This window comes from Anomaloglossus baeobatrachus, chromosome 8, assembly GCF_048569485.1.
Source record: "Anomaloglossus baeobatrachus isolate aAnoBae1 chromosome 8, aAnoBae1.hap1, whole genome shotgun sequence".
In the NCBI taxonomy this organism is placed as follows: domain Eukaryota; kingdom Metazoa; phylum Chordata; class Amphibia; order Anura; family Aromobatidae; genus Anomaloglossus; species Anomaloglossus baeobatrachus.
The window spans coordinates 183,647,827-183,663,185 of NC_134360.1; the positions used below are offsets into that span (position 1 = coordinate 183,647,827).

The 15,359-nt window shown below is 48.1% G+C and overlaps 1 protein-coding gene across 2 annotated transcripts in view; it reads right to left on the reverse strand.

Annotated features, from left to right (window-relative positions):
- Nucleotides 1-3,177: 3,177 nt before the first annotated feature.
- The window catches only part of SASS6 (SAS-6 centriolar assembly protein), a 204,456-nt gene continuing 192,274 nt past the window's right edge, over nt 3,178-15,359 (reverse strand). For both annotated transcript variants that reach the window (XM_075321013.1, XM_075321012.1), the window contains one exon: nt 3,178-3,806. In XM_075321013.1, the coding sequence (XP_075177128.1) occupies nt 3,721-3,806 (86 nt within the window). In that variant the 3' untranslated portion in view covers nt 3,178-3,720. The remainder of the gene's footprint in view (nt 3,807-15,359) is intronic.

Here is a 15,359-nt window from a genome sequence, read left to right on the forward strand (position 1 = left end):
TCGGCACGTGGAGATAAGCATCCTTGATGTCTATCGATGCTAGGAAGTCTCCTTGTGACATCGAAGCGATGACCGAGCGGAGAGATTCCATCCGAAACCTTCTGGTGCTCACATGCCTGTTGAGCAGTTTGAGGTCCAGAACGGGACGGAATGATCCGTCCTCCTTTGGCACCACGAACAAGTTAGAGTAAAAGCCGTGACCATGTTCCTGAGGGGGAACGGGAATCACAACTCCTTCTGTCTTCAGAACGCCCACCGCCTGAAAAAGAGCGTCGGCCCGAGAGGGGGGCGGAGATGTTCTGAAGAAACGAGTCGGAGGACGAGAGTTAAACTCTATCCTGAAACCGTGGGACAGAATGTCTCTCACCCATCGGTCTTGAACATGTGGCCGCCAGGCGTCGCAAAAGCGGGAGAGCCTGCCACCGACCGAGGATGCGGTTCGGGGAAGCCGAAAGTCATGAGGAGGCCGCCTTGGAGGCAGTGCCTCCGGCGGCTTTTTGGGGGCGTGACTTAGACCGCCACGCATAGGAGTTCCTCTGGCCTGTTGGACGAAGAGGATTGGGACTTGGCTGAGGGCCGAAAGGACCGAAACCTCGGTTGTATTTTCCGTTGCTGAGGTCTCTTCGGTTTGGACTGGGGTAAGGAAGAGTCCTTTCCCTTGGATTCCTTAATAATTTCATCCAATCGTTCGCCAAACAATCGGTCGCCAGAAAACGGCAAACCGGTTAAGAACTTCTTGGAAGCAGAGTATCTTCCATTCTCGCAGCCACATGGACCTGCGGACTGCCACAGAATTAGCGGATGCCACCGCTGTACGGCTAGCAGAGTCCAGGACGGCGTTCATGGCGTAGGACGAAAAAGCCGACGCCTGAGAAGTCAAAGACGCAACTTGTGGAGCAGAGGCACGTGTGACCGCATTAATCTCAGACAGACAAGCTGAGATAGCTTGGAGTGCCCACACGGCTGCAAAAGCCGGGGCAAAAGACGCGCCTGTGGCTTCATAGATGGATTTCACCAGGAGCTCTATCTGCCTGTCAGTGGCATCCTTGAGCGATGAGCCATCTGCAACTGATACCACAGATCTAGCCGCCAATCTAGAGACTGGAGGATCCACCTTGGGACATTGAGCCCAACCCTTAACTACGTCAGAGGGGAAGGGGTAACGTGTGTCATTAAGGCGCTTAGTAAAGCGCTTGTCCGGAAATGCTCTGTGCTTCTGGACAGCATCTCTGAAGTTAGAGTGATCGAAAAACTCACTCCGTGTACGTTTGCAGCAGTCCTCCACGTGAGACCTAGAGGCCACCCCGGGAGCGCACTGCGGCGCGGACCGAGAGGGACCTGGAGGCGACGATCCAACAGGGCCCGGGGCCTGTGTAAGGACCGGTCTGGGCTGCAAGGCTTCTAATAGCCTGGCAGACCATTTTTCCATAGACTGAGCCATGGATTGTGAAAGTGACTCAGAGTTTCTCAGCAAAAACTGCAAACTCTGTCCCTGCTGCCTGGACAGTGGAAGCAGGGGGGTCTGCCTGAGCAGAGGGGCCCACTAGTGACCGAGGCTCCGGCTGAGCAAGCGAAACAGGGGTCGAGCATTGCTCACAGTGAGGGTAGGTGGAACCCGCAGGTAACATAGCCCCACAAGAGGTACAGGTTGCAAAAAAAACCCTGTGCCTTAGCGCCCTTGCTCCTTGTGGACGACATGCTGTTGTCTCCTAGGAGCGTGATCACTGAGGGATATTACACATATCCCTCATATATATACATATATTATACATATATACACACACACTCCGGCACCCTAGGGGGACCAGCACCGGGTTGAACGGCGTGGCTTACCGACCGCCCAAAGCGGGGTGTGTGTCCTCCAGATTCCCTGCCTTAGGTCTCCCAGAGCTGCAGAGCTCGTTCCTGAAAAATCCTCCACCGGCAGAATGTGCAGTAAAAATGGCTGCTGGAGCTCTCAGGGGAGGAGGGAGCCGTGGGAGGCGCTATGAAAAGTGCGGGAATCTGGGGCCCCACAGTGATCAGTGAGGGGGGAGGAAACATACGGGATGCTCCAGCCCTCACCACCGACGTCAGGTCGGCCGTCCCGCCCTTACCCCTGACTGGCAGGCCCGGGAGTTATGCTACTAGGCCGCAATGAAGCCGGGGACTAAATTTAAGACCGCGGCCGACAAGCAGGCTTGGTCGGCGCGGAAGTCCCGGTCTTCACAAAACAGCAGCTGCTGCAGCGTCCGGGAAACAAGCGCTCCATGCACCGTCCCCATGGGGGACACAGAGTACCTTATAGATGCAGGGCCCGGTCCCTGAGGATGCATAGACTCCTGTCCGACAGATTCCCACAGGGGCTGCGGAGGGAGCCCGGTCCCAGTAAATGGATGACCGGTCAGGATCCCACTTCTCCCAGAGCCGCTAAGGGATGGTGAAGGAAAACGGCATGAGGCTCTGGCCTTTGTACCCGCAATGGGTACCTCAACCTTAACAGCACCGCCGACGTAGTGGGGTGAGAAGGGAGCATGCCGGGGGCCCCGTGGGGGCCCTCTTTTCTTCCAACCGATATGAATAAAATGGGAATGCATGAGTGGATGTGTGCCTCCTTCCACACAAAGCATAAAACTGAGGAGCCCGTGATCCACGGGAGGGTGTATAGGCAGAGGGGAGGGGTTACACTTTTTTAAGTGTAATACTTTGTGTGGCCTCCGGAGGCAGAAGCTATACACCCAATTGTCTGGGTCTCCCAATGGAGCGACAAAGAAATAGGAGGTTGCGCTATGTAGCCGTTACATTATAGCATAATGAGAGCAGGGTGAGAAGTGATCCCATCTACTTACACTATGCTACAATGTACTAGAAATATAGTAAAAAAAATTGGGCTGTGCGGCTCATGTCAGCCAATGTGGCCATTTAGCCACATCCTTTACAAGGAAATTCAGGGAAGTAGCTTCTGCTTTGTACCCGATAAACAGACATTGAAGAAAGGACTTCCACATTTCAAGTGACCTAATCGAAACCTGTTTGAGGAAAGTCCGTAATGTCTCGCAGCCCATCCCATTACAGCTTCCTTTTTCCCTCCTCTTACATTTTTAAAAAAGGAATTATATAAAAATGACTCAACACTTGTGAAAAGTTAACTATTTACAGTATTTATTTAGATTATATACAATGATCTGAATGAGTGAGCGGTCGGATCAGAGCAAAAATAGACACACGAGACGTTACACAAGAAAAGAGGTAGTGAAAGCTTTTAAATACCAGTATTTCTTTGGAATAAAATTACTAAAATGTTAAACAGATCAGTAGTGATGTGCAAAAAAAAAAACAGTATTAAAAAAAAAAAAAAAAAAAGTGTCCACAGCCCCAGATATAATAGGGTACAACACTGGTTATACTTCTCGCCATATAAGATTCTTTGACCCAAAAGCCACAGATTAAGATACATAAATCCTTCCCTGGGGAATATATACATATTAGTACCACACATCAATGGAAATGAGGATTTTCAAGCTCACACAACCATGCATAAAAGCAAACACCTGAACTAGTAATTGACCAACGCTTCAAAACCTATGAGGTCCATGTAGGAATATGCCGTTGCCTGTTCATTCTTGTGCCGCCACAAATCCCGTTTCCATAGGTCCGGGCCATGAACATGATTCCACCTTCCAGTTGATTAGGCTTAAGACATACAAATAACCAGCTTGTCTCAAGGAATCGGGATGACCATTATCCAGGAAAGTATGCAGACTGAATGGTGGGTCCAGACTTCGCTAGTGTTACTGTACGCAGGGTGGATTTATGTGGTCCTGTAACTGGAAAAAAAAAAATCTTAACCAAATATTTGCGTCAGACTCAAGCGATACTTCTGTTCTACAGATTTAGGCTTGTGCATGGTTGTAGAAGATTCAAAAACAGCATTGCTGTATTCTGAGAGCTATAGGTTTTTTTATCTTTTGGCTGACAAAGCTGTATTGCAGCTTGTTTTTTCTTTACATATGACTTTTTGATTGCTTTTTATTCCACTTTTTTTTTTCTTTGCTCTTTGATCAAAAGAACACCTATAAGATCAAATTAGTTTAAGGCCAAAAACGTTCTCTTTTTATACAAGATTTTCCTTTATTACAGTGTTTAAAATTGAGCAAACAAAATAATTACAATGAACAAATTGGGGGGATATGCAACGAACATTCCTCTTCATCATAACATCCATATACGAATCACATGTTTATACCAGAAAGACATTTTGAAAAATGCAAATAAGAGATAACGAATATCCATTAAATATTGTTGGAAAAAAATGGCCAAAATATAAATTTCTCAAAATTGATCACTAGAGGTCACTATTATGCAACGAATGAAATTAATCCAAATGATTGGTTCAAAAAAACATATCTATATCTATATATATATAATTGCCTTATTCTGTCTGTCTGTCTGTCTTGCTCCAAAATTGTGTCCTTACGGTGACACAAAGCTGATTGGCTGCTGGGCTCGCCATGGCCCCGCCCCCCCGCACGGATTGGCCGCTCGCCCAGGCAACTCGCCCACGCCCCACCCCCCTCACGCAATGCACGCTCGCTCTGGCCCCGCCCCCCGCATGCATTCCCCGAACCGAGCGACACGGAGCCACGATTGCCAGGTGAGTACTGTACCCCCGGGAGCCCACATCAGCGTACGCCGCCAACCCAGCCGACACATACCCTCGCATTGCTGGGGTTGCCGCCGTATGCTGGTGTGGGCTCCCGTGCGAGCGGGGGACGGGATACGCTGGTAACCATGGTGGCATAGTTACCAGTGCATCAAGGTCCTGCAGCAGCGGAACATACACACACGCACGCACATAACAGACACACACACACACACATCAGATCACACTCACTCTCACACACACATCACATCCACACACTCACAACATCCTGGGATATCGCTTGCTTCTCGGCGGCGATACTTTGCAGTGAACTTCCAGGACCTGCCGGAGGATCACATGGCCAGAAGCATGTGGTATCTCCGGATGTTGTGAGTGTGAGCGCGTATGTGCAATATCTTCAATGTGTGTGTGTGTGAGTGTATGCGATCGGGTGTGTGTGAGTGTATGCGATCGGGTGTGTGTGTGTGTCTGTGTGTATGCGATCGGATCTGTGTGTGTGGGTTTGTATATGTGTGTGTGGTTGTGTGTGTGTGTGTCTTCACGTATGGGTTTTGTTTGTATACGAACTCTCTTTATGTATTGCACTTCACAAGTTTATGAATATAGTATATTAATTTTTCATTTAAGGAATGTTACAATAGTTCCTCACTATATAGTTTATATAGTTTTCTCATGTCCTATGTGTGTATGTGCGCGTGTGTGTGTGTGTTCAAGCATGTGTCTGTCTGCATATGTATTTTTTTGTATTGCACAAACACAATATGTGAATACAGTATATGAATATGGTATATGTACCTTATTTATATTGCTTTTTATTTAAGTGATGTTATAGTAGATTTCTATTACCACCATTTAGTTTAAACAGGATTTTCTATGTTTACACATGTGTATGTTCCTTGTGTGTGTGTGTATGTATGTGTATGTGTGTGCACGTGCTTGTGTGCATACATGTGTTGGTGCCCTTGTGTGTATGTATGGATAAGAGTATGTGTCTATGCACCCCTTCACTTGTATGTGTGACTGTATATTATCACATTATATTATTGTATTGTCTTTTGAATTCCTTTTTTTTATGTGTAAGGAATTCATATGTAGATTTTCTTTGCTCTTTTTTATTATTCACACATTCCTCTTTTTACACACTTTTTTCACACTTTTTTTGCTTACACTCTACACAGTCAGTTTTATTACTATCATTATTATATATATGCAGATGCATGTGTATACACATCTTTAATATTTTTGTCTATATTAATTAACACTATCACTATATTTTGATATATTTATTATTACTTGTTTCCTCCTATGTGATCTCTATATTATATGCGGTCTTCTTTCTATCAGACACTGTGTGGCCTGTTTCCCTGCGTCTCTCCCCTTTGGGAGTGGGGCAGCGACTCATGCTGCACACTGTTGATCCGGCGGTGTGCGCTCTGCCTCCGGCTCACGTGACCGTTACCATGCCCACGCGTCCTGCACTCGCTTCCCTCCCCTCTGTGTTCAGAGCGGGCGGAAGTGACGTTGGACGCCGAAGCATGTGTTTCCGGTGCGGGGTCGGGAGCACGAGCGCCGACGCTACCGCCTAGGTGAGTGATATAAAAATCCCTGTACACACACCCTTCGCTACCCTCACGAAGAAGCCCTAGGCGAAACGGCCGTCAGGGTATTTGTCTTTCCATCTGCTCCCACTATGGTATTTGGCAGTCAGGCATTTGTCCTTTTGTGACTGCTTGTGTATTCCAATTTTTCCTCCTCACATTTATCTTTAGCTGGCATCTCTCCCATAGATTTTCCAGCCAGTATTTCTCTCTGGACAGAATTAATCCTTTTTAATGGATTTTGTTGTCACTGCCCTCTTATTTGTACCCCTTTGGGCATTTGTATTTTTTGTTTATATGGGCAAGTGAACTTCAATCTTCCTCTATAATATAATCTTCTGTCCAGAAGTAAGCCATTTCTGGCGATAAGGTTTACAATATATACTTGCTTGTGATTTCCTTGTATTTATGGGAGAGTGCAATATCTATTTGTCATCTTGAGGTTCTATAAACCACTGATTGTCTCCTTCTCATTGGGGTTGTGCAATAGTTTTCCCTGGGACTGTGCAATATTGCTTAGGAGTTTTTCTTGCTTTTAGCATATTTATTAGAAAAAAAAGAACCCCCTTTTCTCTGCACCATAATCTGAAGTGAATATCAGTGTTTTTTCTGGATTACACACATGTAATGTGAAGCTGTGATTGGAAGGTTGTTTATTGGCAAACATCCCCTTTTTCTAATTTTTCATAAAATGTTGTTCTTATAAAAAATGCTTTTTAATAAGGTCTTCAATAAAATAATTTTAATTATTGCTATTTACTCTAGTTATTTTGTTGGTATTCTTGGATTCTAGAGTTAGCGTTGTTGTGATTGGGCCATTAATTTGGTTTTCTTGTTCTGTATTTTTACAGTATTTAGGCCAAAATGGACATTAAGTCTAGAGAAGAATCTTGGAGATCAAGTATCGACTCCATTTTTAATGGGGATGCTGCCATAAACATGTTTAGTGGTAATGGACGCATTGCTGGAATTAGGAGTACATATAAGTATCTCCTTAAAAAACGTCTCCGCATTTGGTGGAGTAAAGCTTTTCTTGAGAATTATTTGGTTAAAAATCTTATCCCTAGAGGCCTACGTGTGAGAATTTTGCCATCCTTCCCTGTTGAGGACTCCACTTTTCGTTCCAAATGGGAGGAGGTCTGCAATACTTGTTCTAGATCTTTGATTCAGCTGTTAATAGAAATTAATTCTAAAACAATTGCAGACGTGGAACTGGAAATAGAGGAAAATAGAAAACAACTTGCTGAGAGCCTGACTACTACATCTATGGAGGCATTGAAAACTGAGATGGAACAACAATTTATAATATGGGAGAAAGAGATTAAGGATCAAAAAACTGGCAAACTTCAGAGAGATATACAGGATTATGAACAGAAACGTGTCTACAAGTGGCACCATCCACGTCAGTCAAATAATCCAGGCAATAATGTGAAAAATAATACTGCCTCCTCTATTTCATCTATGGAAGAGGATTCTGAATCTTCTGACTATAGACCTAATAACCCTCGAAGACTTGGTAAACGGAAGGCCAAGAATAACAACTGGTCCTATAAAAAGAAACAGAATCCCTCTACTTCCAATTTACAGGTAGTCAATTTATCGGATATTGAATTAACTCCAGCACAAACTGAGGTCTTAAGTTTAGGCCTGACCTTTTCACCAACAGCTGGTTTTGATTTTTTCTCCACAGTAAAAGACCTTCATTTATTTGCCCGCAAGGTAGTACTTAAGAAACTTCATGAGAAATCAGGTGATGAAATATGTTGGAGCACACAAGAAAAAGAAGCTCTAGATATTCTTGAAGAGCTATGTGAGGAATCTGATCCATCGCCACAACAAGGTAAATTCATCTTCTCTAAAGTCAAAAAATTTCCGCCCCTGAAATTGTTTCCTAACATTGAACTTTTTGTTCAACTTGTTACCAGGGAGCTGGAACAAATCTCTGCCTCAAGAGTAGGGGATAATCTTTCAATCAGAGACAAGCCCTTAATGAATTGAAACGCCTCAAAAATATTGTTATTAAACCATCAGATAAAGGTGGGAACATTGTTTTGTGGCCCACTTATTTATATGAGAAGAAGGGAATTTTGTTTACTTACCGTAAATTCCTTTTCTTCTAGCTCCAATTGGGAGACCCAGACAATTGGGTGTATAGCTACTGCCTCCGGAGGCCACACAAAGTACTACACTTAAAAGTGTAAGGCCCCTCCCCTTCTGGCTATACACCCCCCCGTGGGATCACGGGCTCCTCAGTTTTAGTGCAAAAGCAAGAAGGAGGAAAGCCAATAACTGTTTTAAATACAAATTCAACCCGAGAAACAACCTCGGAGAACTGAACTGTTCAACATGAACATGTGCACCCGAAAAAAAACAAACTTCCTAAGAAAAACAGGGCGGGTGCTGGGTCTCCCAATTGGAGCTAGAAGAAAAGGAATTTACGGTAAGTAAACAAAATTCCCTTCTTTGTCGCTCCTAATTGGGAGACCCAGACAATTGGGACGTCCAAAAGCAGTCCCTGGGTGGGTAAAAGAATACCTCGTGATAGGGCCGTCAAACAGCCCTTTCCTACAGGTGAGCCACCGCCGCCTGAAGGACTTGTCTACCTAGGCCGGCATCCGCCGAAGCGTAGGTATGCACCTGATAATGCTTGGTAAAAGTGTGCAGACTCGACCAGGTAGCCGCCTGGCACACCTGCTGAGCCGTAGCCTGGTGCCGTAATGCCCAGGACGCACCCACGGCTCTGGTAGAATGGGCCTTCAGTCCTGATGGAATCGGAAGCCCAGCAGAACGGTAGGTGTGAAGAATTGGTTCCTTGATCCAACGCGCAAGGGTGGATTTGGAAGCTTGCAACCCTTTACGCTGACCAGCGACAAGGACAAAGAGTGCATCCGAGCGGCGCAGAGGCGCCGTGCGGGAAATGTAGATCCTGAGTGCTCTCACCAGATCCAATAAATGCAAACCTTTTTCAAATTGGTGAACTGGATGCGGACACAAAGACGGTAAAGTGATATCTTGATTGAGATGAAAGGAAGATACCACCTTGGGAAGAAATTCAGGAATTGGACGCAGAACTACCTTGTCCTGGTGAAACACCAGGAATGGAGATCTGCATGATAACGCCGCCAGCTCGGACACTCTCCGAAGAGACGTGACCGCCACTAGAAAGGCCACTTTCTGTGAAAGACGAGAAAGAGAAACCTCCTTCATAGGCTCGAAAGGCGGCTTCTGGAGAGCAATTAGAACCTTGTTCAGGTCCCAGGGCTCCAACGGCCGCTTGTAAGGGGGGACGATATGACAAACCCCTTGCAGGAACGTGCGTACCTGAGGAAGTCGCGCCAGGCGTTTCTGAAAAAATACGGATAGCGCGGAGACTTGACCCTTAAGGGAGCCAAGCGACAAACCTTTTTCCAACCCAGACTGCAGGAAGGAAAGAAAAGTAGGCAATGCAAAAGGCCAGGGAGAAACTCCCTGAGCAGAGCACCAAGATAGGAATATCCTCCACGTCCTGTGGTAGATCTTGGCGGAGGATGGCTTCCTAGCCTGTCTCATGGTGGCAACCACTTCATGAGATAAACCTGAGGCCGCTAGGATCCAGGACTCAATGGCCACACAGTCAGGTTCAGGGCCGCAGAATTCAGATGGAAAAACGGCCCTTGAGACAGCAAGTCTGGACGGTCTGGTAGTGCCCACGGATGGCCTACCGTGAGGTGCCACAGATCCGGGTACCACGACCTCCTTGGCCAGTCTGGAGCGACGAGAATGGCGCGGCGGCAGTCGGACCTGATTTTGCGGAGCACTCTGGGCAACAATGCCAGAGGTGGGAACACATACGGTAGCCGGAACTGCGACCAATCTTGAACTAAGGCGTCTGCCGCCAGAGCTCGGTGATCGTGAGACCGTGCCATGAAAACCGGGACCTTGTTGTTGTGCCGTGACGCCATCAGGTCGACGTCCGGCATCCCCCAGCGGCGACAGATCTCCTGAAACACGTCCGGGTGAAGAGACCATTCCCCTGCGTCCATGCCCTGGCGACTGAGAAAGTCTGCTTCCCAGTTTTCTACGCCTGGGATGTGAACTGCGGATATGGTGGATGCCGTGTCTTCCACCCACGTCAGAATCCGCCGGACTTCCTGGAAGGCTTGCCGACTGCGTGTTCCCCCTTGGTGGTTGATGTATGCCACCGCTGTGGAGTTGTCCGACTGAATTCGGATCTGCTTGCCTTCCAGCCACTGTTGGAAGGCTTGTAGGGCAAGATAGACTGCTCTGATCTCCAGAACATTGATCTGAAGGGTGGACTCTTTCCGAGTCCACGTACCTTGAGCCCTGTGGTGGAGAAACACTGCTCCCCACCCTGATAGACTCGCATCTGTCGTGACCACCGCCCAGGATGGGGGTAGGAACGACTTTCCTTTTGACAATGAGGTGGGAAGAAGCCACCACCGGAGAGATTCCTTGGCTGCCTGAGAGAGGGAGACCTCCCTGTCGAGGGACGTCGACTTCCCGTCCCATTGGCGGAGAATGTCCCATTGTAGTGGACGCAGATGAAACTGCGCAAAAGGAACTGCTTCCATTGCTGCTACCATCTTCCCTAGGAAGTGCATGAGGCGCCTCAAGGGGTGCGACTGGCCCTGAAGGAGAGATTGCACCCCTATCTGTAGCGAGCACTGTTTGTCCAGTGGAAGTTTCACTATCGCTGAGAGAGTATGAAACTCCATGCCAAGATATGTTAGTGATTGGGTCGGGGTTAGATTTGACTTTGAAAAGTTGATAATCCACCCGAAACTCTGGAGAGTCTTCAGTGCCACGTTCAGGCTGTGTTGGCATGCCTCTTGAGAGGGTGCCTTGATAAGTAGATCGTCCAAATACGGGATCACGGAGTGACCTTGCGAGTGCAGGACTGCTACTACTGCTGCCATGACCTTGGTGAAGACCCGAGGGGCTGTCGCCAGCCCGAAAGGTAGAGCTACGAACTGCAGGTGTTCGCTTCCTATAACGAAGCGTAGAAAACGCTGATGCTCTGGCGCAATTGGCACGTGGAGATAAGCATCCTTGATGTCTATTGATGCTAGGAAATCTCCTTGAGACATTGAGGCGATAACGGAGCGGAGAGATTCCATCCGGAACCTCCTGGTTTTTGCGTGTTTGTTGAGCAGCTTTAGATCCAGGACGGGACGGAACGACCAGTCTTTCTTTGGCACCACAAACAAATTGGAGTAAAAACCGTGACCTTGTTCCTGAAGAGGAACAGAAGTCACCACTCCTTCCGCCTTTAGAGCGGACACCGCTTGTAGCAGAGCATCGGCTCGGTCGGGCGGTGGAGAAGTTCTGAAGAAGCGAGTTGGAGGACGAGAGCTGAACTCTATCCTGTACCCGTGAGACAGAATGTCTCTCACCCAACGGTCTTTGACCTGTGACAGCCAAATGTCGCCAAAGCGGGAGAGCCTGCCACCGACCAAGGATGCGGATAGAGGAGGCTGAGAGTCATGAGGAAGCCGTCTTGGTAACGGTTCTTCCGGCTGGCTTTTTTGGGCGTGATTGAGTCCGCCAAGAATCTGAGCCCCTCTGATCCTTTTGAGTCCTTTTGGACGAGTAGAATTGGGACCTGCCTGAGCCTCGAAAGGACCGAAACCAGACTGTCCCCTCCTCTGTTGAGGTTTGTTTTGTCTGGGCTGAGGTAAGGATGAATCCTTACCCTTGGAGTGTTTAATGATTTCATCCAAACGCTCACCAAACAATCGGTCACGAGAAAAAGGCAAACTGGTTAAGCACTTCTTGGAAGAAGAATCTGCCTTCCATTCTCTCAACCACAGGGCTCTGCGTAAAACCACAGAGTTGGCTGACGCCACCGCCGTACGGCTCGTAGAGTCTAGGACAGCATTAATCGCGTAAGACGCGAATGCAGACATTTGAGAGGTCAAGGGTGCCACCTGCGGAGCAGATGTACGTGTGACCGTGTCGACCTGTGTAAGCCCAGCTGAAATAGCTTGGAGTGCCCATACGGCTGCGAATGCTGGCGCCAACGACGCTCCAATCGCTTAATAGATGGATTTTAACCAGAGCTCCATCTGTCTGTCAGTGGCATCTTTAAGTGCCGCCCCATCTTCCACTGCAACTAGAGATCTGGCTGCAAGCCTGGAGATTGGAGGGTCCACCTTGGGACACTGTGTCCAGCCCTTGACCACGTCAGGGGGAAAAGGATAGCGTGTATCTTTAAGCCGTTTGGAAAAACGCTTATCTGGATAAGCGTGGTGTTTCTGGATTGCATCTCTAAAGTCAGAGTGGTCCAGAAAAGTGCTTAATTTACGCTTGGGATACCTGAAATGGAATTTCTCCTGCTGTGAAGCTGCCTCCTCCGCAGGAGGAGCTGGTGGAGAAATATCTAACATCTTATTGATGGACGCTATAAGATCATTCACTATGGCGTCACCATCCGGGGTATCTAGATTGAGAGCGGCCCCAGCATCAGACTCCTGATCAGTTACATCCGCCTCATCACACAGAGAGTCGTCCCGCTGGGACCCTGACCAGTGTGATGAAGTTGAGGGTCGCTCATAGCGAGCCCGCTTAGGTTGTCTGGGACTGTCGTCCGAGTCAGAGCCGTCACCCTGGGGTGCATGTGACGCCCCCGGAGCTAGGAAGTGGTCCAGCTGAGGGGGACAAGGTGGCAATGAATCAACAGTGCCCATGGTCTGAGTTACTGGTCTAGACTGCAATGTTTCAAGAATTTTAGACAGTCATAGACAATCTGTCAGCAAAAGCTGCAAACTCCGTCCCTGTCACCTGGACAGCATTCACAGGTGGTTCTCCCTGGGTCACCTCTAGCAGCGGCCCCGGCTGAGCAATTGCCACAGGGGCCGAGCACTGCACACAATGGGGGTCAGTGGAACCTGCCGGTAGAGTAGCCCCACATGCGGTACAAGCAGCATATAAAGTCCGTGCCTTGGCACTTTTGCTTTTTGCGGACGACATGCTGTTGTCTCCTTGAGAAATCTAAGGAGGGTATATAGCAGAAAATCACCAGCGACTGTACAGTGCAAAGTATTGCCAGCACAAATACAAAGTACACTATGGCACAAGTGGGGGAGAGCCCTTGAGGGCTGCTTACCGCCCGCTGAAAGCGGGTGTGAGGTCGTAGAATCCCTTGTCTGAGTCTCCCCGTCTCCCCTCTGCAGCTCAGCGTGCAGGCAGGAATGGCTGCCGGCGTCCTGTGAAGAGGGGCGGACCGTGGGCGTCACAAACAAAAGTGCGGGAAACTGCGTCCCACTGTGCCTAGTGTGAGGGCTGGAGTATGTAAAACAGACTCCAGCTCTTAGCGCTGCTGGTCTGTACAGCGTCCCGCCCTCCTCCTGACTGGCAGGTCTGGGGGCGGGAACGATACGAACTAGGCCGCAAAAGCCGGGGACTGTAGTAATCTAGCGCGGCCGTCATATATGCACGGCCAGCGCGGAAGTCCCCGGCGCACCACAAATCCCAGCCGCGACACAGTAAAAACTGACCCCCGCGGCCGGATCGGCCGATCGTACTAAGTCACCTCACTCAGCAGAGCTGTAGTAAGTAACGGCACAAGCGCAGCAGCGCTGTTTACCCCGGCGCACTAACACACCCAGCAATGCTGCAGTGTGCGTGCGATAAGCACGGGGACACGGAGTACCTTGATGGAGCAGGGTCCTGTCCCTGAGGAAACTCCGCTCCGTATCCAGCAGATCCTCCAGGGGCTGTGGATGGAGCACGGCCTCAGTGCCCGGAGACCGGTAAAGTCCCACTTCACCCAGAGCCCTAATGGGGATGGGGAAGGAATCAGCATGTGGGCTCCAGCCTCCGTACCCGCAATGGGTACCTCAACCTTAACAAACACCGCCGACAGAAAGTGGGGTGAGAAGGGAGCATGCTGGGGGCCCTCGTATGGGCCCTCTTTTCTTCCATCCGACATAGTCAGCAGCTGCTGCTGACTAAACAGTGGAGCTATGCGTGGATGTCTGGCCTCCTTCGCACAAAGCATAAAACTGAGGAGCCCGTGATCCCACGGGGGGGTGTATAGCCAGAAGGGGAGGGGCCTTACACTTTTAAGTGTAGTACTTTGTGTGGCCTCCGGAGGCAGTAGCTATACACCCAATTGTCTGGGTCTCCCAATTAGGAGCGACAAAGAAAGAGGCGTTTATACAACTAAGGGATAGCAAATGCTATCGGAGACTAACATTTAATCCAACTTCTTCCTTTCAGATGGAGTTGTATGGAATTCTGGATACTGCTTTCCAAAATGGTGTGATTGATAAAGAAACCAAAGAAGGACTTTTTTGAACTCTCCACGTACTGCATGTTTGTATTTACTACCAAAAACTCATAAGAACTTACATACGCCACCCGGTCGGCCCATTGTCTCGGGAAATGGTAGCATGTGTGAAACCGTGGGTAAGTTTCTTGATTTTCACTTGAAACCATTGGTAGAGTCATTACCTTCATATTTGAAGGATACTAATGAATTCTTAAATAAAGTATCTAACATTCATTTGGAGGATGATATGTGGCTGGTTGTACTCGATGTAGAGTCACTATATACATCGATCCGCCACGAGGATGGCATTGGAGCTGTTCAGTTTTTCCTAAATACTACGAATTTTGAACCATCTTTCAGAGCTTTTTTGATCTCCCTACTTGATTTCTCTCTGAAGCATAATTTTTTTCTGTTCAAGGATGTTCCCTACCTGCAGCTCCAGGGCACAGCTATGGGGGCGTCTTTTGCGCCCTCATATGCTAATTTGTTCCTGGGGCTGTGGGAAAGGGAGATTTTTCAAACACATCCGCTACCTAGGACAGAATGTGTGTTAATGTGGACAAGATACATCGACGATGTATTTATGATTTGGCAAGGTAGTGAAGTAGATCTATTGATGTTCACAGGGCAACTGAATGATAACCAAATTAATGTGAAATTGACTACCCATCATGACCAATCCACCATCGAATTCTTGGACGTTCGCCTGAAGAAGGATAACGAGGGCATGCTCCAGACAGAGGTATTTAGGAAAATTACAGCAGTAAATTCTCTTTTACATGCAACCTCATCCCACCACAGGCTTTAATACAAAGTATTCCGATAGGCCAATTTCTTAGAACACGTC